Source organism: Catharus ustulatus, chromosome 6, assembly GCF_009819885.2.
Source record: "Catharus ustulatus isolate bCatUst1 chromosome 6, bCatUst1.pri.v2, whole genome shotgun sequence".
Classification (NCBI taxonomy): Eukaryota; Metazoa; Chordata; class Aves; order Passeriformes; family Turdidae; genus Catharus; species Catharus ustulatus.
This window is the reverse complement of record NC_046226.1, coordinates 38,876,601-38,903,764: the sequence shown is the minus strand read 5'-3', so window position 1 is coordinate 38,903,764 and position 27,164 is coordinate 38,876,601. Positions and strand designations below refer to the sequence as shown.

General features: G+C 47.3%; 1 protein-coding gene across 2 annotated transcripts; it reads left to right on the top strand.

Moving 5' to 3' along the window:
* The first annotated feature begins 121 nt into the window (after nucleotides 1-121).
* Nucleotides 122-18,362, top strand: SPINT1 (serine peptidase inhibitor, Kunitz type 1). 2 transcript variants are annotated; one of them, XM_033063679.2, is made up of 11 exons: nucleotides 122-282; nucleotides 463-935; nucleotides 8,305-8,456; nucleotides 9,666-9,804; nucleotides 10,882-11,052; nucleotides 11,737-11,763; nucleotides 12,683-12,808; nucleotides 13,703-13,753; nucleotides 14,565-14,735; nucleotides 15,412-15,468; nucleotides 16,470-18,362. In XM_033063679.2, exons 2-11 carry the CDS (start codon nucleotides 506-508, stop codon nucleotides 16,664-16,666), a joined length of 1,521 nt encoding a protein of 506 aa, XP_032919570.1. In that variant the 5' UTR covers nucleotides 122-282; nucleotides 463-505; the 3' UTR covers nucleotides 16,667-18,362. The 2 variants fall into 2 exon arrangements, with proteins under 2 accessions (XP_032919570.1, XP_032919571.1); XM_033063680.2 differs by having other exon boundaries at nucleotides 132-216.
* The last annotated feature ends 8,802 nt before the right edge of the window (nucleotides 18,363-27,164 follow it).

Sequence of the window (27,164 nt, the reverse complement as noted above, 5' to 3'; positions counted from 1 at the left end):
CGGAAGCGACAGAATCGGCCTCGCTCGGCTCCGCTCCAAGGGGAGTAGGAGATCGTATCAGCTTGTCTCTCCTCCCCTTCCTCCTACGCAATTCAGCATGCAAGGGAGTGACTTGATTTTTTTTTTTTTCCCCAGTCTCCCAGGGAGTTAGTTTTCACTTCCTGTGCTCGCCCAGCCTTTGTCTCCGCCGGACGCGGCTGAAGGCGCACCTGAGGGGTGAGCGCACGGCGGGGCGGCGGGGACACCCCGCTCCCAGCAGCGGCTCCGGCGGAGAGCGCCCAGGTGGGGCTGAGAGCACAGGCTGGGGATGAGGTGCACGGGGATCGCACCTGGCCGGCTCCCTCGGGGCGAGCCGGAGTCCATAGCGCAGCCTCGGCCGTGCTCCGGCTCCCTCTCTCCCCGGGACGGCATGCACTTGAACACAGTCCCTCTTAGCCTCACGTGTCTTCTCCCTTCCTTTAGGAAAGGATTGAAGTCTCAAGACAGTGAGACTCGGGGCGCCAAGATGGTCAGGAGGAGTCCGGGTCCGTGGTTTGTGCTCTGCGTCTGCTTGGTGCTGGTGCTGGACTTGGGCGAAGGGCAGGAGGAAAAGCCCTTCGGTGAAGCGTGCCTGGAGGACTTCACGGCAGGACTGCCGGACTGGGTGCTGGACACAGACGCCTCCGTCCAGAGTGGAGCCACCTTCTTGTCGTCCCCTAGGGTGCATCGGAGCAGGGACTGCATGAGAGCCTGCTGTAAAGACCCCACCTGTAACCTGGCTCTGGTGGAGCAGGGCCCGGGCCCGGAGGAAGACCACATCCGGGGCTGCTTTCTCCTCAATTGCCTCTATGAGAAGACTTTCGTCTGCAGGTTTGCCAGGAAGGTCGGCTTTCTCAACTTCTTGAAGAAGGACGTGTACGATTCCTACCTGGCAATGCAGAATCACAGACCTAGTGGTAAGGTGCCCATAATGGATCCCTGCAAACCGAGTCTGCAAGAGCATTAGTGCTTACTTGGTGCCAGCTCCTCTGGCCATCAGATGAGCAGCAGTGCTGCCAAACACCCAGGGCAGAGTGATGCTAAAGATGGTGTTTCTGTGTTTTCTTCTGCCACAAAGGTTTTCCCAAACCCCAATACTCATTTTTAAGATTTATGCCTCAGTTTACCTGTTAGTAAATGAATAGGGAATCTCTCTTTAGTCTGTTTGAAGCAGGTGGAGTGTGTGTTCACCAAAGTCAGAATTTTTGCTACTTGACAATGTAGACAACAAGGAATTATTTTTCTTCTCTCTTCCCCTGGGCCTTTGAGATTGGAAAGTGAAATCCTCTAAAAATCTACACATCACCGGGTTTTAAAGGGCTGCATTAATCTCTTAATTGTTCAGGGGCTGGAGGCAGGATGCAATCCACTTACCTTTATTTAACAGCAGCCTGGATAGTGAGGTGTGTCAGTATTGCTCTGCTTGTTGGGGCTGGTCACTGCTGCTGGGAGAGGAGCAGCTGGAGCTGGGTTTCTCCTCCCCAGTCCCTGTTTCCCTGCTCTAAAAGATTGCACCTGGACACAGAGAGACAGGTGGAAAATGACCTAATTTGAAGGTGGCCACCTGCCATCTCCAAAGAATTGTGGTGTTCTCAGAAATGCTAAAAATACAGCAGTTCCTCCTTTTTCCCCTTCCTTCTGTGTTTTGGTTGAAGCCTAAGAAGGCTGGAATGTTTCTAGCCTGGCTGGGTCTTTGGCAACCATAACCAGTTTATCATTTGTTGATCCCTGGGCAGGGCTGTCAGGGGATATCTCTATGGGTGATCCTCCTCACACCCCCTCCCAGCCCAACTGTGGGAGGGAAAGGATCTGTGGAGATGCCAAGGGGAGCATCCAGGTGGGTGCAAGAGCTTGATGATGTGAGTTGAATAAATCTTTGATCTTCTGCGGCATGTGGCAGCCTGAGGCCTTGTGGGTGCTGGAGGTGGGCAATGTCCCCAAACTCCACAATGACCACTTCTCTATCCTGAGTAGCAGTGTGAGGGGTTTGGGGCAGGGCATGGCTTCTCAGAAACAGCCCTTGGGTGTTGCTGGTTTGAACAGCAGTGTGGCAGAAGTGGTCCTCCTGGTCCTCTGTTCCTACTTGTGGCTTCCTACTGGATTTTAGGGCCTTTTGGTAAAAGTGTCTCACTGTTTCAGTAGTTCTCCCACATCTCCATTCCAGGCTCAAAATCCTTTTCACAGGAGCTGCAGTTAGGAACTGAAGGCCACATTCCCAAGATTGGAGGTGGCATGCTGGCAGCTGTCTAAACTCCCATATGCTTTGTTGTAGGAGGAAAAGGGAATGCATCATCTCCAGTACATCCTGATTTCACAAGATTAGATTAAAATACAATGTACTAACTGTTGAGCAATTCAGCCTCTTTACCTCTGTGGAGCAGTGCCTCATACAAGAAGACTGCAAGCCCCTTATCCCTTGACTGGTCCCAGGGTCTGACATTCCATCTATGCAGATCTTTAGAAAGTGTCCCAGGGTCACCGACCTCTCTGTGTGACCAGCAGTGACATGTTTGCTAAAATATGGCACTGAGCTGCAGCACCCCAGATACCAATATGCAATTGCTGTCTTGCAGTACATCCCTAGTGCCCCTTTCACCGATCCTGGGATGGCTACGGTGGAGCAGGAAGACCCAGGAGGGCTCATCAGTGAGAAGTGAAAAGCACTCCAGAAATGCAGTTCGGGTTACTCTGCCTGGAGGCGGCCGTGCCTCTCCTCACTCACGTGGGGCTTGTGCCCCGGACTGCTGTGGGTGTAGGAAGGGCTCGGTCTCTTCTACAGCCGTGTTTGACCTTTGGAAGGTGCTGGGTGCAGGCAGGTCTCCAGCTGCAGTGACAGAGGTTGGGCAGTTCACCGCTCTGTATTTGGGTCAGGCTGTGAGGTTTGTGCTGTGCTTTGATGGGAAATGCATTCCCCTCCTCTCTGAAATTTTTAGGCATTGTCTTTGATACCAAAAGCTTTCTGGATCAGCTTGAATAACACTGGAGGGCTAGCAGGAAAAAGAGACCAAGGGAATTATCTTGCTGGAGAAATAGCTGAGTCCTCTTCCCCACAGCAGTTGATGAGACACTTAAGAATGCAGATGTCCATTTTGATTCAAATACAAACCCAAAAAATCCAACCCCAAAACCCTAGCCCCCTCCAGCCATGATGCTGGAATTGGGTCTGTGCAGGACCTGTTTGGACAGGAAGGTGGATGCCTGGCTGTCGCTGAGGGGGAAAAGGGGAAGGAGCCTCTGGGCACTGAGTGTCCACCTGGCAGCATAAGGAAGCTCTACGGCATTTTTGCTTCCGCACCTTTTAGGTATGCCTGAAGAGGCCAGGTGAAACAAGTGTTAAAGGGAGCCGTTTTCAGCATGTTAGGTCTTCCTCCCAAAATCTTGGCCCAGGTTTTGGACTGGAGACAAAACCGTAGTTTTCCTGCTGTTGTGCTGTATCATTGCTAAAATGTGAAGTTTTGTGATTACTCTGGATTCCAGGTTACTGTCAGCCCCGTGATTGTGGCCCTAAGGGTCTGCAGGAAGCTTATCTGCTGCTTTATCATGCATTCCTTCCCTTTATGTACTGCTGTCCTAGGAGCCTTTACCTGTATCACTCTTCTGACACCCTCTGCAATGATAAGAATTAAATGCAGGTTTGTTCTAGTGAATAATGAAATATCCAGTTAGTGATCCCAGTGGGTGGCATTAAACAAAAAAGTCACACGTTGTAAGACCCACACTACTACTGCTGCTACAGGGAGCAGACCTGTTGAATTAAGACATGTTGTATATATGTTTAGGAGGAGACTAGGTAACACTTGAAAGTGAGCACACTGCTGAGGGCTGCTGAATGGATAAATTTAATCTTGGAGTGTTTCTGGAGCCTGGAAGTAGCTGAAAGCAGGGAGAGCATATTCTTGCAGTGCTCTTGCTCTTGTTCGAGCACCCACAGCGAGACTGTTGGCAAGTGAACACAGGGAGAGGGGTACCTGCTCTAACCCACTGTGGCCATTCTTACAGTGAATGACTTCAGAAAGACCTGTGGGTACAAGCAACAATGAATACAGCTGAAAGCTGGGTTCTGCACATCTTCTGCTTCTGAATATATTTTCAGTGGTTTGCAGAACAAGAGCTTCTGAGTTCTTTGTAAGCTGGTGACGACAGCTTGGCACTATCTCTTGGCTGTTTCAGCTAAATGTACAGCCTGAAGTCTCTGATGTTATTGTTAAAAGGCATGATCTTCTTAAATGATTCCTGAGCCTGAACTTTGGTGCGAGTTTTCTGCCTGGCTCATCCGGGAGGGGCAGGCTCACCATGCACTTTATTGGTTATAATGGAGCCCAGTGTTTAAGTAACTAGCCCTGCTTATTCTGGTCTAGGCAAACCAGTTTTGGGTGTGAAACTGGAAAATAACCTCCCTGAACCTTTGTCCATTTCTTGAACTGAACCTTTTGTGGTTGTTGTGAAGTGCTCAGTGATACTCTCCGCCTCTTGTTGAATCCAGAGCTTGTGAGTGGGAGATGGGAAGTGCTTGGGAACCACAGGGTTCTGAAGATACATCTGCTCCTGCCTCACCACAGAGAGAGATTTGTAGACTAAAACTTTGGTAATGCGTTCCTAAAGGAGAGCTCCCCAAGAGTAAAGCTCATCCCTCCTCAGATGTTTGGTTTCCATTCTGTAGGCAACTAAAATGAGCAGCACTGGTCTCACAGCTGGGGCTGGGACAGGTCCCCCTTTGGCTGATGCTGTTGAGCCCTGAACCAGTTCCTCATCCTTAAGCTCAGGTCAGGAGATGGGAAGTTGCAGTCACTACCCACAGCACAGATTCAGAGGCTAATGTGTACTGGAAGGGTCCTGGAGGACAACTGGTCCAGCTCCCAGCTCAGAGTGGGCAATGAGGGGCTTCCACTCCGCTTGCTGTGAAATTAATGTTTGTCATGCAGCATTTACTGAACTGGCTACATCATGTCCTGTCTCTGGAGTTCCAGTCTCCTCAGAGACTGGAGGTACAAACCAACCTTTACTAAAACGGCAGAAGTACCTGTGGGATAGTTTTTTCCTCTCCCCACTAAAGCAAATAGTATTGATTTTCCACACTCTGAGGAAGAATGAAGGGAACCTAGTGACAGCAGCATCTTACATTGCCCTGAAAATAGAATCCATTCAATTGTACTGTATTGTTTTAGAGAGGTTAAGTTGACCTGTTATGTGAACCATTTACAAACCACTACAAAAATCTCTAGAAACTAATGCTGAGAGCTGCTTGTCTGTGTATGAGTTGATAGAAAACCATATGGCTTTATTATGACTGTATTTGCTGCCCAACCAGGATGAAGCCCTAAAGTTAGAGCCGTATTTCTCTTTCTCCAGGCACTGAATTTTGTTACCTTGTTCCCTTCTCCCTCTTTTCACCTCAGGCAAATTAATATTGTGGCAGGAGTGTTGTCTTTCATTACCTCTGCCCATGGAAATGGAGAGTTTTATAGTGTGGATGGGTGAGGAAGCTGTTCACTTTGGAATTACTTCCCTGGAAGCAATGCAGCGGCAGAACTTCAGCATTTGTGGGAAGAGCCACACTGCTGCCCACCTGCTTTTGCAGCAGACAGGTTCCGCTGGCTTCTGACACTTGAAATCTCCAAGGTCCTGTGTCTCATGGATGCTGAAATTTGGGTGGCCGCATTTTTGCTCCTGTCTCTGCTCTTGGCCTGGTCAGTGTTTTTGAGCAGTGGCTTTTATCCCTGGTGAGGTGTTTCCTTCCTGGTGCCTCAGTGTCCCCAGTGCAAGCCACACTTGTCTCATTTGCAAGTTGCTCCTGCAAAGGCGGTCAGCAGTGGGCTGTAAGGGCCCCTCCGTCACCTTTTTTTTTTTTTTGACAACCTCAGCTCATTCTGAGGTATTTTTAATCATTGGTTTGTAGTCTTAGCTACTCAGGGTGTATCTGCATGAGCTCTGGAATGGAGGAAATCTGGTTTTCTGTAGATCTCGAGGGCAAAAGCCAATATCTGAGTTCCTGAAGGGAAAAAATCTCTAAAGTGTGAGCTTTGAAAGTACATTCTGTCATGGGATTTCAATGGTGCCTGCAGGTTTGCATAGCAAGGTCCCTAGTGGCATCTCTCCCCCACTTAGATGCTTACTTTGAAACCCTTTAGAAATTTATTATCTTTTAAGTTCCTGTTCCCCCATCAATTTTGGTTGAAGTTAACTCATTCGAGGTGAAGCCACACAAGCCACTGACTGCATGAACTTTTAAACAAGAAGAAATTTTTTTTTAAGTGATAAACAGGTCCCAGGCATGAATACAGCGTGAGTATAAAACTTTTTTAAAGCAATTTGGATATCCTCTATCAAGCTTTCCTCTGGAATGCTAGAGAAGAGATACATCCCCTACTGATGTGTTATATAAATGGGAGTGGAAATTGTCGCTGACAATGTGACTCTAGGAGTATGTTTCACAGTAAAGAGCATGCCACAGACAGCATCATAAAGCTTTAACCTCCCTGTTAATTACAGAGTTTTACAGCAGAAACTTCCCATGGTCAAAAGAGCATTATAGCAAAGGTGACTTTCATTTTTCCTACAGACCTTCAGAGCAAAACAGCAGAGTCTCTGTTGTACGAGCATTTGTAGATACTCTAGCTCAGCACTTGGTTCTGAAGGTCAGGTGGAAAACAGCCATGTTGCCAGGGAAGGCTTCACACAGTCAGTGTGGCAGAAATACTCCAAAGTCACTGAAGTTTCAGGCATCCTAAGGAGAAAAGGGATAGACCTGAAAAACAAGTCCTTAATTTCTAGTGAGCATTACTCCTTGGCAGTCACCACAAATAAAGAAATACTCTTGACTCTTCTTCTGGATGTAAGGAAAGTCAGTGAACTTGGCTAAGAAGAGATGGGAACTGGAGAAATTGCTGACCCATTGAATAGAACTGAGCTTTTACTTGATCATGCAACCCACAACCCAAAGTAACTGGATGTTTGGCCTGCAGTTTTTTGTTTAAAGTGTACATGCTTAAAAATGTCAAGGAAAAAAATGATTTGGGGTCATGAGCTAAGGATCAGCCTCTGTGTTGTTGAAAAGCTGGTCTTTTCCTTGTGCAATTGCACCCACCTACTGGGCTCACCCTGGCAGGACAGTGGCAGGGAGTAGGCTGCCTTTCTCCCTGCCAGGCTCCCGGTGTTTGCCTAGCAGGAATGGCAGGAATGTGTCTCCTTTGCAGGGCTTGCAGTGGTGTGTACAAGGTGACAAAGGAACTAAGTGGCCTGTTTTAATGTCAGGTTTGTTTGTACATATGCCTTGTACTAAATGTCCCTTCAGTAGACTGCAGCAAGAGTCAACAGCTGGGATCTGGATCCAGATACACAGGATTCAAACAGGAAATTAGAAGCAAGTCTGCAACAGTGAAAATAATCAGCTAATGGAGTAATTTTCTAAGGGGTTTGGACACTAATCCTCTCCTTCATTCACAGTGGATAGCAGTGTAATGGCAGAGTGATTTCTATCTAGCTTACAAATGATGGCTGGCGCCTTTACAGACGACTCAGGCTGAGCTGGAGCACTGAGTCTTGCACTTGGTACAGGTGCTACCAGGTGGAGTTTTACAGGCTGAGCTATGCACAAAGCCTGCAATAGAGACGTTCAGGCCAAAAGGAGTTATGAGTCAGGCTCAGTGGTGTCATTGGATAGGTTGTTTTTGCTGGCACAGGCAGGGATCAGTTTTCATCTCTTGTACTTACAGTCTGGAAAAACATTTAATAGATTGTGGAAGTTGCTGGTAAGCTAATCCATGGAATGGTACAAAAATAGCAATCTCATTAATGGTGTTTCTGTGCTGTTTTAAAGGCATTTTTGTCAGAGAGAGAGGTGAAAGATGGTGGGAATGATGAGAGTTAACTCCACATTCTTCAACACCCACATCAGGCCATTTCCCTAAGTGAAGGGCAGACATTGCTCTGTGCTGTTCTGCGAGGATGTGGTCCCACTCTGAGAAGCACAATGGGTGTAGCCAAAGGGCCACCCCCTTATGGTGTTTCCTGTGGACAGAAGTGCCCAGGGAGCCAACTGGCTCAAAGAGACTACCATAGTGGGTTGTAGACTCACTAAATTAGAGAGGGCAGTGATAATGGTACAGAGTGCCTTTTGCTTGCTCAGGCTGCAAGGAGCACAGCTGTATAAAGTTGTTTTCCTTTCAGCAGTTGGAGTCTGGATTGATTTAGCCGGGAAGAATACCCTTCCCTTGTCTTCCTGTAATGGAGACAAGGACTGGACCCTTCAGTCTCTTACTCAAGCCTTGTTATACATTTCTTCTGCAGATGACCACCCCCCAGTAGCCCGTGCTGTCAAGGACATGAAGGTACAGCCGGGGGAGCCAGTGATGCTGAGAGGCACAGAGAGCACGGATGACCACGGGATAGTCAGCTATGAATGGAAACAGATCCTTGGTGACCCCTCTGCGGAGATGAAGGTAGGAAGCTGCAGGGAATAAGCAGCTTGCTTAGTGGCACCTGTGGTCTGCACTAGGTTGGTCAGTCAGAGCCCTGACTTAAAGGTCACCTTGTCCTTCCCTCTTCAAGCCAGTCTGCCCAGGAGTCTGTTCCCAAAAACTATGGAGCACTCCTTGTGGTTGCCCTCCTTCTCTCATACATTACTTGGGAGTGTCATTTTTGGCCTCGTTAGGTCTCAGGCTCCCTGCACAGGATGCTGTCACAGGCCTTCCTGAGCAGCACCTGACCTGCTTGGGTGGGAGCAGCTGCCAGGGCAGAGCTTCCATGCAAGAGCTGCCTCTGGTCCCAAGATCCTAGAGTTCAGTGAAGGGCCTTCTCTTAGTTTTACTCTGTCCACTTCAGTGCATTTCCTCTTCTGTCTCTGAATAATCGTGTCTCAGGCTCTCTTTCTGTTCTCCTGGGGCCTTTCCTGGACTTTGCCTCTCTTGAAAGCATTAAGTTCTTCCTCCTCTTTTATCTGACCTGGAACAGAACTCATGACTCCTGTCTGGATCCAAGATCTCTGGGGTGTGAACATTGCCTATTTGCTGAATTGTGGCTTTAGAAGGGCAAATTATTTCTTTTAAATTTCTGCAAAATACTTTGAAAAGCCATGGAGTTGTTATGGACTTCTTGTGGCACCTTTTGGAAGAATTAGCAAATGAGTACCTCAGGCCCACAACTGATATTGAACATCAGCAGTGACAAACTTCAGAGTGCCAAGGGGTCTGTGTAATTCAGCAAGTCCTCCTTTCTTTTTCCTTTGCCCTAGCCCTACCAAAGCAACTTCTGTGAAGGATGGGGGGAGGTCCCCTAATATTATGCTGTATTAACTACATAAAAATAATATATGGCAAGGCTGTGTTCTTTTGAAACCTAATCAAAACTAGAGATAGCATGGAAATGAAGGTCCAGTTCTGTTGTAAATGTAGAAGAAAAGTCTGTGTCAATAATATTGTAGCTTTCTCTTCTGGCAAAATAATTAAATACAGCTACCTTATTCACTGTGTGTCCATGGGTTTGGGGGGATTGTCTAGCACTGAGACATTTTTTCATGCCAGACATCTGCTTGAAGATTTCCATCCAAGTTCCTTTCTCCTTAATACAGGAACATGTACCTTGCATAGCTTCAGTTGCTCCTTCCTTAGAAGTACTTTTCTCCTACATAAGACTTTCTTTTGCATTCTCAGAAGCACGAAGGAGATCAGGTAGAAATCTCCAACCTCCAGGTGGGGACATACGTCTTCCAGCTCACTGTCACGGACACTGCACAACAGCAAGACTTCACCAACATCACCATCATGGTGTTGAGCTCTGAGCAGACAGAAGGTGAGCCTGAGCCCACACATATCTGCCTGGGGTCCTCGAGCCTGGGTGCTGCTCTTCTCAGAGGGGTAGATGGAAGAAAAGCACAACCAAGAGCCTGGACTTGCATGTCAGCTTTTCCCAGTCATAGCCTGCACCAATAGTGCAAGGTCTCTGCATTCACAGAGATCTGTCTTGGGGTTTTCATGTACCCTTGCAGGAGATGGTGCCTGCAGTAGCCCCATCTGCTCTGCCTGTCGTTGCTCTCTGCTGGGTGACACCAGAGTGGATGAAGCTTGGGGTACAACTGAGGTTGCAAAACAGGATAATGTGAAAGGTCTTGTTGACTCTGTAGTTTTGCTTTGAGGGCTTTTAGGTTGCAGGGTAGGTGGAGCTGTCTGCAAGACATTCAGTGTATCCCTGGATATTTTTTTCTTTAAAGGCTTCATGTAATGATGAAAATGTTTTACATGTGTATTAGGAGTAAGGAGATCTTGTACAAATGGTTGACTAGTAGTTAAGCAGGGGATATCTTCTCCTACCTCAGGTACTGTAAAAATATAAGAGCAGCTATGTCAAGTGATGCTAAAGGTCTGATCAAACTCCAATACACTGCATTCAACAGTGTGCAGAGGTTGGTACTTTGGAAAGAATGCAAGTACATGACATGCTATCAGTAAATCTCTACTATGCTTGACTAATCCCCAAGGATTTTGCAGCTGGGAGATTTTTTTTAAGCGCAAGATGGTTGTCTTTGCGTTTAATCACCAGGTATGAATCCCTGTTTGACTTCATGTAATCTTTGAAAAGCAGCAACCTCCTGAAGCAAGGAGTTTTACAGCTTGACTGTGTGCTGTGTGAAGATGCAGCTCCTTTTGTTTCATGGATGTAGCACCTTCTAATTTGGTTTTGTGACCCTCCTTTTCATATTAAAACATTCATTCCACGATTCCCTACTCTCCTTGTCCATGTTGGTCAAGATTTTATAAACCTTTCAGGCATGTCCTTTGTAAGATTTTGTTTCCCTTCACATATACAAAACAGAAAGTCTTCCAAAGGACTTACCTAACCCAGACCCTTTTCTGTTAACTTTCTTGATAGAGCATTGTTTGGCTCCAAAGAAGGTGGGTTGGTGTCGGGGATCTTTTCCACGCTGGTTCTACAACCCGAGCCTTCAGCAGTGTGAGGAGTTCACTTTTGGTGGCTGCAAGCCCAACAAGAATAACTACTTACGGGAAGAGGAGTGTAAACTTGCCTGCAAGAACGTCAGAGGTGAGTCCTTCAAAAATCCAGCTCTGTCTTTCTCATAGGATTGGGGTGACAAGTACTGCAGCCTCTTGGCTGACACCGAGTTAGAGCCCGGTAAGCTGAGGAGATTGGGCTAATTATGGATGGACAGTCATTGTGTTGAGCTGCCAACATATCTGACCCAGCTCCTAAAGCACTGGACAGTGTCCCTGGTATTCCTCTGACTGCAGGAGCCCTCACCAAATCTTTGTGTCACATCTGAAACCAAAACTCAGAGAGCAGTGTTGTGCAGTTGGGGGCCAGAAGTGCTTCACTCCCAAAATGAAATTTATCTCCCTCTTTGGCACCCTCAAGCACTGAGAACAATTTAGTGCTACTCACATAAATGGGCTGAGCCTCTGCTAGGCCCATTACAGTGCACAGCTTAAGAAGGAGGTTAAAAACCTTGGGAAAGAAAGACAATTTGAAAATGGTCTAGCTTGTGGTGGGAAGTTCCCCTTTGTTCCTCCAGGCCTGCCTCACATGGGTATAACTCATCTGGATCTCTGAATGGTGGGCATCCATATTTCACCTCTGTAATCCAGGGCCTCCTTCCAGAAAATACACTCTTCTCGTGTGATACATGAAGGCAATATAAAGCTGCTCTGAAGCTGACAAAATGTTGTGGTGGTAAATTTATTTATTTTATTTTTCCCCTTGTCTCTTCAGGTTCTGTTGGTGGGCGACAACGGCCAGGTGAGTCTCCCATAGGACAGTGTAATCCTACTGCAAGCTTTGCTGAGTGTCTCATGTCCATTCCTGTGGCTTTTGATTAGGGCTCACTGTGGAAAGTGAGGCACTGGAGACTAATTTCTTTACTAAGCCTTTCACTTTCATGTCATAGCATAATTTAGGTTGGGGATTACCTCTAGAGGTCATCTGATCCAACCCACTATTGAAAGCAGGTCCAGCTTTTGAGTCACACTAGGTTGCTCAGCACTGTATCTAGTTCAGATTTGGGTATCTCTGAAAAAGGAGATTTTACATTTTGTCTGGTCAAACTGTGCCAGTGTTTGATGACCCTCATAATAATTTTTTCTCCTTATATTGAATTGCTTTCCCTTGTTGCAGCTCCTGTCTGTTGCTGCTCATCCTATTACTGTACTCCAAAATGAATGTCTCTTCTATAATCTCTGTCTTCTCCTCAGGCTAAGTCTTGTGCTCCAGGCTCTTGCTGAGATTTACTCTAGTATGCCAATGATTTTTGTCACTGGGCAGCTCAGAACTGGGCATGGTATTCAGCACTTGGGACTACCTGTAGAGCAAAGAGGTTTGAAGCTCTTGCAGCCAGTATACAGGTTTCAGTTTGGCTTTCCAAATTAAACTCCCATGCTTGGGCAGTGTCTCCATATTCTTCCTGAATAGCTCATTCCTGCTTCCACCTGCTATGTACTTCTTTCTGAGAGGAAACATGGCTGTTTTCAGAGCAATGTTTCCTTTAGAAACAGGATTTTTTTTTCTTTTTGAGTCTAGGGTGGCACTGAGAAGAGACCTTTACCAATCTGCCTTGTTTCTTGTTTGCCAGCCCAATCAGCAGCTTTTAAGTCCTTCGTAAAGCCTCTGGCAGGGAGAAACAATGAATTTTAATGAGCTATCTGAACTGTTTCTGATGCAGTATGCAATGGCAACTGTCACGCCCCCTACTTCAGATGCAAGGATGGTTGCTGCATTGATGCCTATCTGGAGTGTGATGAAACTCCCGACTGTGCTGATGCATCGGATGAGAAGTACTGTGAACAATGTAAGTACTTTAAATTCTGCCTCAGACAACTTTACCATCTGTCCAGGAATGGGTCCAATATAAGTTACAGGTGTTGAATCAATACTTCTTGGTGTCTTCTGTTCTTATCTCCTAACCTGACCTGGCATTATCTCTTTACACAGTATTACCTTTGCAGGTTCTGCCATTTCCTGTGTCTCTGCTGACTGCAAGAGATGACCTTCCTTCTGTGATGCTTCCTGCCTCTTAAGTACGCTTTGACTCTCTTCTCTGCACCTATCTGTAAGACTTCAGGCCTGTCTTTCCATCCCCTTTCAATATTTTTCTCACTGAATGACCTTACCTGCTCTCTTAGAGTTGGGAAATGGGGAAGGGAACCACTGTTTCTTCAAGTCTGTCCAGTGGCACAGTCCCCTTAATATCTTCTTATGCTAATGTAAATGCACAGTGGTGAGATGCTGAAATCCACTCTCCTCCCTTCTTTCATCCCTCCTCATCTCTTCTGTATTCCCATAATCTCTTTCCTTTGTGTGGATATTTTGTTGCCTTTTCAGATTTGAAAGCCTATAATTCATCTCTCTTGCCCTGTCTTATATTCCGCACTAGTGCTCTTTTATATTTCTTAAAACCTGGAGTGACTTTTCCTATACTTCTTGATGGAAGACAAAAATAAGAGAGCAGCCTTTGTTTTCCTTAGTTTTGTCTGTGTCTGGAAATTGGGAAGAGTTTCTTCTAACTACGTTTTATTTTTCCCCGTGTTCCTCTCATAGCTTTGAGATATGTAAGAATATCAAATGATACCTCCCTTCCTCTGGCTTGTGATAGCAAAGGAATGTGCAGGACAGCCCTGCATGGACAGAGGTATTTCTTTTCAACTGGTGAGAGAAGTTTTAACATGAAATGTTTCCCTTGCAGATGCTCGTGAGTTCAATAGACTGCAGAAAATTAATGTCACACATAAGCAAGGTATGTACCATCCAGAGCACCTAGGCTGATCTCTGCCAGCTTTTGTTTTTTTCTTCAGTTTGTTCCATGGTAAAACTGCTTCCCTCTATAAATCCAAAACCAGGTGTAGCATCTGGATAGTGCCTGTACTGAAAATGAGCAAGGGCCTGTTCTCTGGCCTTGAGGACAGCTGTTGACAGCAGGCTTTCACTCTCCTGCCTAAACTTTTTCCATCCAGGTAGGTCATGTTGCTTGCTGGGCACAGTACCTGGCCTGTACAAAACCCTGCAGCACGTTTTGGGGTTTTTTGTTTGGTTTTTTTTTTTTTTTGTTTTTTTAATAGTGCAAACCAAAGCAGTGTGTGGGACACAGCAATGTCTGTGCTTGATCCCATATCTTTGCCTTGTTTTTTAACTGTAGACAGTGTACCTAACACTAGGTTAAAAAAGTAATCAAGTCACTTAAATGCAGCTCGGTTGTAGAGGAGACCTGAGCTGATCTGTGTTTTCTGTCTGCCCAAGCTATTCATGTTCCCTTCTGCCTCCCAGGGAGGACAGCTCCTAACCACAGGGAAGTGAATCCAGGTTTTACCATGACTGCACACTCTGATATTCCTTTTTCTGCTTGCTAGTTGGATTCATGGCAGGTGCCAGCTCACTTTGGTATTGCCAATTTGACCAGCTGGCAACTGAGCAGTGGGGGCCTGAGAGCCACTGTTCTGGCTGTGGATTTCCTCTCCTGTGCTGCTTGTGCTCTTTTGTTGTGAGCAGAAAATTTTGCTGCTCTGGGGAGACACTGCTTGGGCTGAAGCATCTCTGCCTTGCTTTGCCAGGCCACTGTGTGGACTTGCCTGATACTGGACAGTGCACTGAGAGCATCCCCCGCTGGTACTATAACCCATTCTTGGAGAAATGTGACCCCTTCACCTATGGCGGCTGCGGTGGCAACAGCAACAACTTCGAGCAAGAGGAGGAGTGCATGAAATCATGTTCAGGCATCACAAGTAAGCACAAATCGTGAGGGCTGGAGTTTTACTGATCAAACTGGGAAAACCACTTCAGATTAAGTGTTGTAGTCCCAAAGAGGCTGTGCCTCCAAAGAGAAGCTGTCAGTCACAGTTGCTCTGCTGTCAAACCCTGGCCATGACCCACAGTATGGCCTATGGGGGATGGTGGATATACAGCATCTTCCTCCAGTGCAGTCTGTCATTTCACAGAAATGGAAAGCATTTTGGGTGCTGATGTTGAAAAAGAGACAAAGGAGGATGACAAAACTAACCAGAGATGTATCTGCTTTGAAGAGGATCTAACCTCCTAGCTTGGCCCTAGGTCTCCCCAAGTGAGAGGGGAGAAATTGAGAAAATCCTAAATGACCCATACTAGCCTGAAGTTTTGAACAAAAAAGAGACAGGGTTACACTGTACACTTGGTAGGTATTGCTTTGGAGGCCAAAAGGAAGAATTCTGCCAAACTGTATCTGTTCAGAGGCAAACTACCTCCCTCAGCTACAGGAGCCTGGCAGCCTGCCCTGAGAGCTCAGTACTGTGGCTGTGGAGAAGAGATGCTGTGTGCCTTCAGTCACTTCTGAGCACTGGAAATATGCTCCTCAGAAACCTGTCTTATCCCTTGTTCCCAACCTTCTTTGTAAACCTTCTTCCCCCCTCTGTGTTCCCAATTCAGAAGCAGATGTCATTGGCCGAAGATGGGAATCATTTGAGTCCCAAACTGCTATGTTAAGTGAGTAACCACTTTCCCAACTAATCTTTCTTGTTGCTTTTCCTTGTGCTGAAAAATTCATTGTTTTTCCTTGCAAAGAGTACCCTTCTCTCCCACACACCTTTTGAAGCTGGGGAGCAGTGTGGGATTTGTGGGATGCTGGCAGTGGCAAGAGGTGCTTCTGTGCAACTGTGGTCCATGTTTTCCTGTGACTTGGTAGCTCATACAGAGACCCCTGTTTTCCTTTCCATCAACTTGCATGAATGTTCCACTTTCAACATTGAAAAATAGGAAGTAAAATTCTTCCTAAGGACCAATTTCACATAAGGACTACTAACTTCTGCAAGAAAGAAAGCTCAAGTGGATATGTGAATAATATCAAGCAGTAGAGAGTGGGGAAACGGGATGACCCTAAAAAAGCCCTAAAATGCTATTGAAATACAAATTCTTTAAAAAATGTCACATGAAAGGTATTGTTCTTAAATCTTAGAGATTGATTTAATCTTCAGATTCACACCATCTCTCAAATGCATCATGTTTGACTGTCTCCACTGATGATGCAGGGGTTTGGTTGATTGGAGAACAAGTGCTCACACCTCTGCCAAAAGTACTTTCCCACAAACTCCTCCTGTCCTCCATAGCTCACTCCCTCAGTGTTGTCCCAGGCAGGAGGTGCCTTCTGTGACTACCCTTTGGTGGCCTCCCTGTGAGGTATGACACAAGGCTGCTGTTGCAGAAGGATTTGATATTCCAGGTTATGAAATGGCCAAGCCTGCCAAAGTCACAGAACAGCCTTTAGAGGGCGTGGTGCATCTGGTAGAGACAGACTGGCTGTGCCATCACTTGCTATCTTTTTTCTTTGCTGGTTGTGCAGTGACCGCTCTGTTGTCATGCCAGCTGTTGCCTCTTCTCTTTGCCAGCACAATTTCTGCAGCAGCTTACGTGTTTGCTTCGTCCTGGCCACTCCTGCTGCATCAGAGTTTGTGGAGCATCCCTCCTAACATGTTCACATATTTCTGCAGGTGCCTTTGAGGTAGTGATTGCTGTGATCCTTGGGATCTGCATCATGGTGGTCCTGGTGTTCATTGGCTACTTCTTCCTGAAGAAAAGGAAGAAGAGCAGCCGCCGCCGCCAGCCTCCCACTGCTACCAACTCAACCCTCTCCACCACAGAGGACACTGAGCATCTGTTCTACAGCAGTGCCACCAAACCAGTCTGACCTACAATCTCTCTCCAGCACTGGGGCAGTCCCCAAAGCTTCTGGAGTTCTGATTTTAGACACAGGTCTGCCTGAAGGACTCATTCTCTCTGAAGACATTTGGAGCATCAGGCCAAGATTTAACTGTGATTTGGCAGTACTAGTGTTTGTGATTGTCTAGGCTAAATGGCTGCTCTGGAAAGCAAGGAACTGGGAGCAGTCTGTTGCTCTCGGACATCCATCTGTTCCTAACCTCAAACAATCCAGTGAAACTGAATTAAGTCTTTCTTCCTGCTCAAACCTGGAGCACAACTTTGTTCAACTTCCTGAAGGAGCCTGAAACTGGATCTGTGTAGCATTCTTGTTGGTGGATGGTGCAAGCTCACCAGAGGCAGCAATTTGTTATCAGTGTCACTTTCTGCCACTTAACCTTGTATTTTCCTCCCCTTCTCCCAGTCCTCTTCAAGGTGCCCTACCTTGCAACAGTCTACCTGGTTGTGGTGCATCTCTTGAGGTCTGTAGGATTCACGTAACTATTCAGACCTGATCCAAGGGGCTCTGTGACACTCTGCTGTTTTCAGCATGGACAGAAACAGAAATACCTGCTTAAGTCACTAGGCTTTGTTTTTTAATACTTAGACTTTTTGATGGCTACCTGCTGTGTTTCAGTCTCCTGTGCACAGTACATGTTCACCATTTTTCTCACTGTGAGTTGCCCTAGTTGCTTTCCCAGTGTTCAGTCTGAACCCAAACATATTGAGAAAATATCTATTTATTCTCACATGAAGTAAATGTCCATACTTTAACTGCTGCTTGTGAAGGAAAGCCACCACTTCGATTTTACTCCATGTTCCTCTTCCTCTGGGCTGTGTCCCTGGCATCTCTCAGAGCACAGGAGTGGGCTGGGTACCACTAGCTAATGTTTGCAGGCTTCCTTGCTCTTTCTGACTTGTTCCTCCTGATGCAAGGTGAGCCCAGCCCAGCCCCAGGAGGTCCAAAGCTCATGTCTGGTCCCAAGGCAGCATGTGAAATCCCCACTTTGGCAATGTCCTGGTCCCAGTCCTGGTCCTATATGTTCCCCTGTAGTCCCTTTGCAATGAGATGCTTCTGAGCTCTGTTCTGCAGCATCTGCTGATCCAGGCTTGTACCTCAGTGAGCTGAAGATTTCTGTTGAGGCAGAAGAAGCTATTTGTGAAGGGCCTGATGTGCCAGCTGTGGGGCTGGCACCAATCCCTAAACCTCCAGTGCCTGCTGCTCTTGGAAAACTGCTGTGAAGAGAGAGAAAACTGGTGTGTGCGTGCATGTGTGTGTGTGTGTGTATAAGAAGCATAAATCTATGTACAGACTTCAGTTTAGATGCTTGGACCAAGGGCAGAGTGGTTCTGGAATGCTCTGGTGAAACCATTCCTAGCTCAGGCCATGGCTCTAGTCCTCCCAAGTGCATCAGCAGGAGAGCTGCCTCCTTGGGCTGATGCCTCGGCTGAAGGGAAAGGAACTGCTGCCCAGAGTGTGCTGGCAATCTGACTGCATGCCTCTCCCCATCACAGGCATCTGCCTCAGCCTTCCTGGGTCAGATTCCTCCTTTTCGTGATCTCTCTCATATCATTTCCATCTCTTTGTTTTTCCCACAGCCTCCATGGCCTAAGCAATAAACCTAATGTCTTGATTTATTTTTTTGTGTGCTTACTCTGATAATAAAAAGGAGATGTTTGTCTTATCTGGCTTGGGAGTGGTGTCTGAGGAGCAGTGACCTGCAGAGGGGGCAGGTACAGTTCCCATGCCTGCTATCTCACCCTTTCATCTGCCCCGACTGTGCTGTCTCAGGAGAGCTGCTGCAGCAGCGGTCCCATGGCCTGGGGAGGGCTGGAAGCAGGGCATGCAACGTATGTGGATACCTGAAGAGGAAACTACTGCATGAGGTGTTCTGGGAGAAAGATTATTACCCGCTAAGTCACCCAGAGAGCAAGGCAGGGTGTAACCTGAAACTGGATTCCAGCTGGTCAGACTGGTTTGGGCTTTGGGTCTGAAACCAAAAGCAGACACTATTCTTCAAGCAGGAGTTGCTCTAAGTGTGTCTTCAGGCTGGTGATCGCTCAAGAGCTGCGATGTAAAGTCAGCTAAATGTAACTGGCTAATTGGCAGTGGGTTTGTACAGCAACCAGGTGGACCTGCCCTGCACCACTGACCGGGCCTCTGAGTGCTGCTGGCAGCAGGAGTTCTTTGTCCCCACACTGCTCTGGGCTGTGTGCTTTGCTCTGTCATGACCACCAGCTCTCCCATCCTGCCATCTCCATCTCCTCACAGGTATAAGTGCAGACATTATCCCTCCTGTCCCCCAAAGTGCTGCTCCAGGAGCAGCTCAGCTTGGCCCAGCTCAGCTCGGCCCATGGAGTCACTGCTCCCCTCCAGCAGTAACCCCTGGCCTGGGAGCGCTGCCTGAAACCAGGACTGCTTCTCTGGACAGTCTCCAGAGAGAGGCGGGTCTGTGCTTTGCAGTCTCTCTCACTTACACAACACCTTTGTGTCCCCTGGTGTTGGACACAGCACTGCTGGAGGCTGCAGATCCAGCCTCAGCCCTCCCCTGTCTGGCTTCTGGGCCTGCACCCCCCGGGTCCCACCTGCCTTCAGCCCCACCTGACACAAAGGCTCCCGCTTCCCAGGAAATCTCAGCTCTTGGAAATTTTCAGATGGGAACAGGAGCCCAGAGTTTGAAACTTTGCAAGACGAGAATCCCGCTCCTCAGGGGTCAGTGATGAGCAGAGGCTGCCTCACTGCCTTGCTGCCCAAGCAAGAGCAGCGTTCAGGGACAGCTGAGCTGCCCCATTGCACTGGCTGTGTCGGACAGGGAGCACATCCTCCATGTTCCCCAGCTGCCAGGAGCAGCTGTGTGAAGCTGCTGGCTGGTTCAGGGCAGGCCTCTCCTCCTGGTGTGGAGCTCCTGGCACATTCCCCACAGCTGCTCTGTGGTGCAGGAGGCTCTGAGGTCTGGCCCTGCCCCTTGTCCTTGCAGTGTACACAGACAATGCCTTCCCCACCGAGGTCAGTGTTTTCCAAAGGGTTGTTTGCAAGCCTTGAGGAGTCAGGCTCCTGCCAAGCCCCAGGAGCTGCTGCCTCACTGAGGGAGAACTACTGCCCCTTTGCATTGTCCACTCTGCTCCTTGGTGGTGTCCACCTCTGCAGGAGGATAACTGTGGAACCTCTGTGCCCTTCCTGGCCAGCACAGCTGTTTAGTCACCTTGCTTTGACTGTCAGGATGAAGGATTTGCCTGAGCTTTTGGCTGAAATTATCCCAGCAGGCTGGAGGGGACCTCACAGGGTTCGTGTAGCTTGGTGGCCTGGATGCAGGAAGCATTACCTTGGCTGAACTTCGTGTGTCTCTGGCTTCCCCAGGGCACAGTGGCTCTGCAAATAAATGCAACAGCTGTCCTGATAGAACCAGGGATGGCTCCACTGGCAGGCCAGAATACTGTTCCACAGACAAAAGCCACAGTCGGGTAAAACTTTCTGATAAGTTACTTTAGCTCTCTGGCCTAATTTAATAGGCCTAAGGAAGAAATCATTTTGGTTTTAAGACCAAACTGTTCATTCTGGTTATAAAGAAGAGTTTTAAGGCTGAGGGAAAGAGGGAACACTTTTGTGTGCAAGCATTGAATCTCATTTTGGCTGCCTTACTTCAAGCATTAGGAATGACCACACTTGCTCCTACTGCAGTGTGCTTTGAGCTCCTAAATGGCACACATGTAGATTTGAAGTCTAGTCCATACTTACCATGTGGAAAGCAAACCTTGCCCACTAAAATAGCACCTGTGTGAAGAAGTAGCCTGTGAAAACTTCCCAGAGAGTATTTAATTATTTATTTTTTTTTTATTTTTTTTTTTTTATTTTTTTTTGGTCCTTGGGAAAATGAAGAGAGAAATAGGAAATACTCTTCCTTGGTTATAAAGCACAGCATGTTATTGTAATAGCTGGAGTCACAGAGAAATACAGTCACCTTTAGAAATTCTAGCAGCTCTGATCTCTTCTGCAGCACCTGACAGGGCATGGAGGAACATTTCTGCAAGGAAACCTGGCTGACCAGTGTTTCCTGGGCAAGGTGCCACATGAGGCGTGACAGGGTTTGTGTGGCCCTTATTCAATAGTTGACTCTCCAAGATGTCCTCATCTGTGTTGGGAGTTTTGAAACTAACCATCAATTCCTGTAACAGCTTTAGAAGATTTTGTAGAGGCCACCCAACGTTTAATTACCATCTTGTTCAAGTTGTCCAGAGCCAGCCTACATGAGAGGATACACAAAATGTCAATGAGCAGCTGATGGGAGATGCAGAGGAAGAGGAGCCATGCTGGAGCCTGCCAGGTACTCTGATAGGAAGGGAATTTTTCCACAAGTCTCAGTGCGTACAGAGAGCCTGTGTCTTTGTTCTCTGCCCTGACACACCTGACCCACATGACAGCTGCTTCAGGATTGTTAAAAAATATTTGTGAGCAGTTGAAGCAAAACATTGGTCCAGAAATTTGAGCTGCTGGGACTCCCCCAGCCAGAAACTCTTCTTTAAATGAAATGACAGTGTCCCTCTCATGTAGGCATTGTGGGAGCCCTTCCCTCCCTCAGCTGCATCCCCAGGGGCCCCAACACTGCTGCCACTGACAGGCTCCGGGCTACACTGCTGCATTTTTTATTCAGCGTGGGGTATTGTTCAGCCAGAGCAGCTGCCCAAGGTGGTTTGCCAGCTCCTGTTGAGATGTCCACAAGAGGGGGCAGCAATATCTCTATATCCCTCGTGGTGTTGCCTTGGACACTGTACTGTCAAAAGCAGCAGGGATGTGGAGCACTGCTGGAGTTGGTGCTGAGGTGTGAGATGTGAGCCTCTGTGAGCTCCGTAAGATGTAAGGTCCTGTTCCCTTCTTCCCCATTTATATTGTGGTCTAATGTTATGGTCTATATTACCATACTCCTCCAGGTCTCAAAGCATCACACCCACCTGCAAGACAGGGGAGAGGTGGTAAAACCTTCAGAAGAACGGAGAATTAACGTAGGGTCTCCCATGCCTCTCGTATGTGTTGTGTCCTTGGTTTACTTCCCTTTGGTTTTGCATGGGTTACACAGAGGAAGTCCCAGTACTGGGGTCACCAGTCCAGCCCAGTCCAAAAACTTGTCAGTGGGACTTCAAAAAAAAACCCCATGTGGGTGTTTCTCTTTCTTTAGTTATTTGGATCAGTTTCCCAGATTTGTTTTGCTGCCTTCTACTGCTGTCCCAAACATACACACTACATTTTGAAAGAAATAAGATACTTTTTCCCTGTAATCAGAGGACTTCAGGCAATAGAACCTTCATTAAAACTAAAGCAAGCCAAAACAGCTGTTTTAATAGACTGTCATCAAATTTGGAAGCTGGTAGGTCTGTCTCCCAAGCTTCACCATATAACCCTTCTCTGCAAATCTGCATTAGAGGATGAAGGGGCATTTGTGACACGCTTGAGGAGGCTCAACAGCTCTGGGGAGCTGTGGGGTCATTGCATGGACCATGCAGCTCTGCAGGCGAGCAGACAGGAGCTTCCAGCAAGGATGCAATGCTCTTATTCTAATGTCCTTGCTAGAGGTTTTTGGTGCATGGAGTTTCTGTTAAACCAGTTTGAACTGGTTCTCTCTCATATTTAGAAACTATCCCTGCTTATGTTGTAGAATTACGCCCTGTCAACAAATTTTCCTTTCCCTCTCCTCTTAGTATTTTGGGATGGGGTAGCTCTTCTCCCCTTTACCCCAAAGCCTGGGCTAATCTGTCCTAAATGGAAAATGGATTTCCCCAGAAATTGCCTCTATCCTGCTATGTCTTCTGCTAGCTGATGCATACACCACTCCTCTGTTGCTCAGCCATGCAATTTCCATCCTACTTCCATTTATCTCCCCATTCAGCAGCTAAGGGACTGGCCAGAGACAGAATCTGTGCAGAGCCAGCCCCTCAAGTAAAGGGAAGAGCTGGCACAGAGTGTATGTACCCAATACTATCTTCCCACAGCCTCCTATATGCACATTTTCAGCCAGGGAGGCTTTATCTTCTTTCCTTTCTCTTGCATTCCCATCACATTACTGTCTTAAATATTCAAGGCTGTAAAACCCATGCAAATACCCGGCCATCACAAAATGAGTAAGCATCTGGAGGGCTCTGCTTGGAAATAGTCAATGTAGCAGACATTGCCATTTGAATATTAAAGCGTTGTGTACTGGGGGAACTTCCACTCTTGGCAAACCCTGGGGCAAGTGGGTGAGGTCCAGAAGGAAGTGTAAGTAACAAGAAAATAGCTATTTGTTTTCATCAGTATTTTTTCACCACTAGGCTTCTCTTTCTCTCCTGGGTGAGCTTTCTGCTAGGCTGTCCTGGCCCACTGTGTTGTGGAAGCCTCCAGCCAAGGGTGCAAGGCAGGGTAGGACCCCTGGGTGAGCAGCAACCTGCAGAGCTGATGGTTAAAACTGAGCTCAAAGTAGCAGCCCAGCATTACAACTCAGTCTGTCCTACAGCCAGCCCCTGCTGAAGGAGTCGTTCTACACTCATTTAGCTTTCCTCACATTAGCGCTGCTCCCCTGAAACATCTTGGAAAAGAGCAATTCACTTTTCAGGGAGCTGCTTTCTGCTGGTATGGCTCCTTGAGCCAACACCCCAGGGCAACAGCTGAGCACCAGTGCTGGCAGAGGAGAACATACAGGAGCATGGCTTGGAGAGCATCTCTGGGAGAAGCTACCCGGAGACATCAAACAATAGCAGTCAATCCTGACAGCTGCCCTAGCCCCATATGCTCTGGCTCTGCAGTGCTGGAGTGAGGCTCTAGGAAACTGCATCCTGGTTCTGTCTGTTGTCCTGCAAGTCATGTTGCTCTTGGCCCTCCGCATGGTTTCCTCTGAACCCTTTCCCCTGACCCATTTGTAGCAAGGCTGGTGTTTGGGCAGGCAGTTTCCCTGCTGTCCTGCTTTGGCCCACAGTGCTGAAGCTGAGGGAGCCCAAGTGCTGCCCTAAACTGCCCTCATCTGCCCTTTCACATGGATGCAAAACCTCATGAAAGGCTCCAGCTTCCCCCATGCCTCCAGGCTTTCTGCAAATTGCCTCATCCAGCTGCTGAGAAAAGGGGGCTTTCCCAGTTTTCTTTTCTTCCCCACTACATTCAGGTTTATGTTAATTGTGTGTGATTAGCCAGCTGTGGGCTGGAAACTCTTCTGACAGTCTTTTCCAAGGAAGCCATGACGAAAGAGCCAGGAAACAGTGGTGGTGAAGCCCGCATATAAAACTGCGAAAGCTTCTCCCTTGAGCCTGGATTTCTGCAGCAGGAGGAGCAGGCTACAAATGCCCAGGAGTGCAGAGTCAAGTAGAACCTGTCTTTGGGAGAAAAGTGACCACTTATTTTGCATAAGTCACCGGAGACAGCAGGCCAAATATTTCCTGGCAGGGTTGTGTGTGTGACCATCAGTAGGTCAGGAGAAAAGCCTTTTTGTTTTTTTTTTTTCACTAGTGCTGAAGAGCTCTGCAGGTTTCTAGGCTGGAGGGAACCAAGCCCTTTGTCCCTGCTCCCCTTCCTGTAGTCAAGAAAGTTCCTCCAGAAGTTTTTTGTGTCTGAGGTGATCCCAAGTCTCAAAAAACATGCAGGTTTGGCACTGGAGCCTCCCTTTACTTGCTGTCTTCAGCAGAAGCAAAGCAGAAATGCATAGTGGTTGTCTCCAAAGCTTGAGAAGAAACTGAGGAAATGAAGATGGCAGAGAGCACAGGCTGCTTGTCCTTCTCTGGGAGATAATTGTCTTTCCTAACTCTGTCCACTTAATGCCCTTTCTACTTCATAGCTCCTAATGAGCTTTCCTTCTGAGATGGCCTAATTGATATGTAATTAATGAAATCCAGAACAGTTAATCTCAGCTTGTAATGGGCTTTGGAGTATGCTGTTTGTTTCAAAACGGAGAAGGGCTTGTGTACCCATCTGTTTGCTGTTTTATTTGAGTGCTGCTTCTTACCAAGCTCTGAGGTTGGTCAGACCATACAAAGATTGTAGGGCTGGAGAAGGGCAAATGTTCTGGATAGGGAGGGCCATTTCTAAAGAGAGGATCATGTTAAACTGCAATCACTTGTGAATATACCTGGTCCTGTAGCCAGGGCCTCCTCTGCCATCCCTTTTAGCAAGGAGATGCACCTTGAGCTGCGCTGCAGAGATCACTGGGTCCTCCTCTGACACTATCCCTTTGTTTCCCAAGTCCTGCAATGGAGATGTCACATGTGGATCAGTGTTTCCTCTCCAGAGCCACTCCTGGTTCCTGCACATGAACCTGTGGCAAGGGCTGCCAGCTGACTGGCACACTCATTCAACGTGTCTCAGCCACCTGTGCTCCACAGGAACATGACCAGCAAACAAACCCCATGCTCAGTGCTGCTCAGCACCCCAGTTCCCACTGCAGTCACTGGGCAGACTGGGTTGTGGTCAGGCAGCAGACAGGTAGAACCAGTACCTGAGGCATGACTGGGCTTGTTCAAAGCCTTAACTTCCTATTGCTCCTTTGCCCCTCTCCCCTTCACTTTCCCATAAACTCTACCTTTGTTTGACTCTCAGCACACCCTCCTTTCCTGTCTTTCTGTTTTTTTCCCCAGAGACTTCTGATATGCATTGCAAGATGTCTGGAACTGCCAGACCATGTGGCACAATCCAAATATCACAGCATCAGGCAGAAGATAGCATCTTTCTCCAGTTGCAGAAGCACCACGTCTCTCTCTGTGTTCCTGGACACTGTAAACTTTCTGCGCCAGATGTAAGGGTGTCAGGAAGAGAAGTGGTAACAATTTTTCCCAGTTTTAACCACTAAGGAGATTTTTGGCACTGTGCAAAATACTCCAATAGCTGTCTGGATGGGACACTTGCAAACTGCAGGAAGCTCCACGGGAACCCTAATGACTGAAAATACACCTGCCTATAAAAAACATAGAGTGCCACTGATTCAACTTCAGTTGAGTAAACAGCGAAATTCAAGATGAAGAAATGTTCACCCTAGTATATCCACATTGGACCCACACTTCAGCTCCTATCTGTGGGCTATATCCAGCAATTGTGTGAAGGTAAAAATGACATGGCTGTTCTCTCATGCAGATTAATGGTGTTTTTCAGCAAATATGAACCAAACTGTCCTGTCCAGAGTGCCTTTCATCTTCATAGAGCAGAAGACAAAACAACCCCTCCTTAAAATGTTCAGAGCTTGGCTAGCCACCTCCGTGTGACCAGACTGATGCTTATGTGACATGGGTTTGGGGCTGTCTGCTGAGATGTTGTGCTTCTGGTATGTTGGGTACGTTTTTGTGCGTCCAAACCTCTCAGGGGAAGAGTCCTTGTCCCAGCTGAAGCAATAGGGGAATCAGCTCTCTGCCCAGTTGTCCCTGGAAAAAAAGTGACGATCGGGAGCCCAGGCTCCTTACTAAGGACACTGTTACAAGGGAAAAGATGATGCATGGTGCATCTTAAAAGTGGCCACTGAAAGCAATGAGACAAACCATGCTTGGGTTCCTAACCAAGTCATTGCTGGTTTGTGCTGCAATTAGAGTGGAGTAATAAGATTGCACATAGTATGGTCCAGATTTCTCATAGAGATGAGCTGGGCAAAGCTCAGGAGCCAGCCCCAAAGTGACTGTAGTTGTGAGGCATGGCAGTCCTTTGAAACTGCTTTTGAATGCAGGGCTGGAAAGGGCCTCCTGACTCATGTCCACTTACCTTCTATTTTAGACAACTTTGTCATCCAGTAGTTTTCACAAACAAGACATGTTCAGTCTCCAGGGGAAGGGGGTGTACTTGCAGTATTCCATCTGCAAACCTCTCCAGAATTCTTTGATGAAAAGAATCTGCTTTCTAACCTGTCTTGAATTTTGTCCAGCTCACACCCACTTCATTTTTGTCCAAATTTGCTCTTTTGTTTAAAAAGCTTCTTTTCTACCCCTAGCATGAGCAAGCTGAGAATCTCATGAAGAGGCTAGCCAGTGTCTATGTCTCAACTTCTCCTTGCAGTTCATCCCAATCTGCAGTGTGTGATGGTTAGAGCATTGGACCTCCTAGCTCCATAGGATTAGCAGTGAATCTCACAAAATAAGAGTTTTCAGAAATTCTTGGGGTATCTAAAGAAGCTAAGACTGCTGATCCCCTCTAGGACAAACTAGAGGGACTATCCTGTTGTCCCAGCATCCCTGATCCTCTCAGGAAGGGGTAAATATCAAAGAGGATTCTGCCATGGCTAGTGACTCTTCCTAAGTCACTTGTTTGCCAGCTGTACTTGGCCAAAGTTTAGACAGGGTGAGAGGAAAGCAAACCTCCTTGTTTTCATGTCTATATATTTTAACATAGCAAGATCTGTTTGCTCATTCAGTTTAAAAGCCCATCTGTTTTCAACCTCCCCAAACTCTCAGGAAGCACCCCTCCCTTTAGCAATGCCTCTCCAGTGCCCAGGCCTTAAAGCCTTGCAGGTTGTCATTGCTGAATTGAGGCAGCTGTTTAAATCAGGGATGGGTACTCC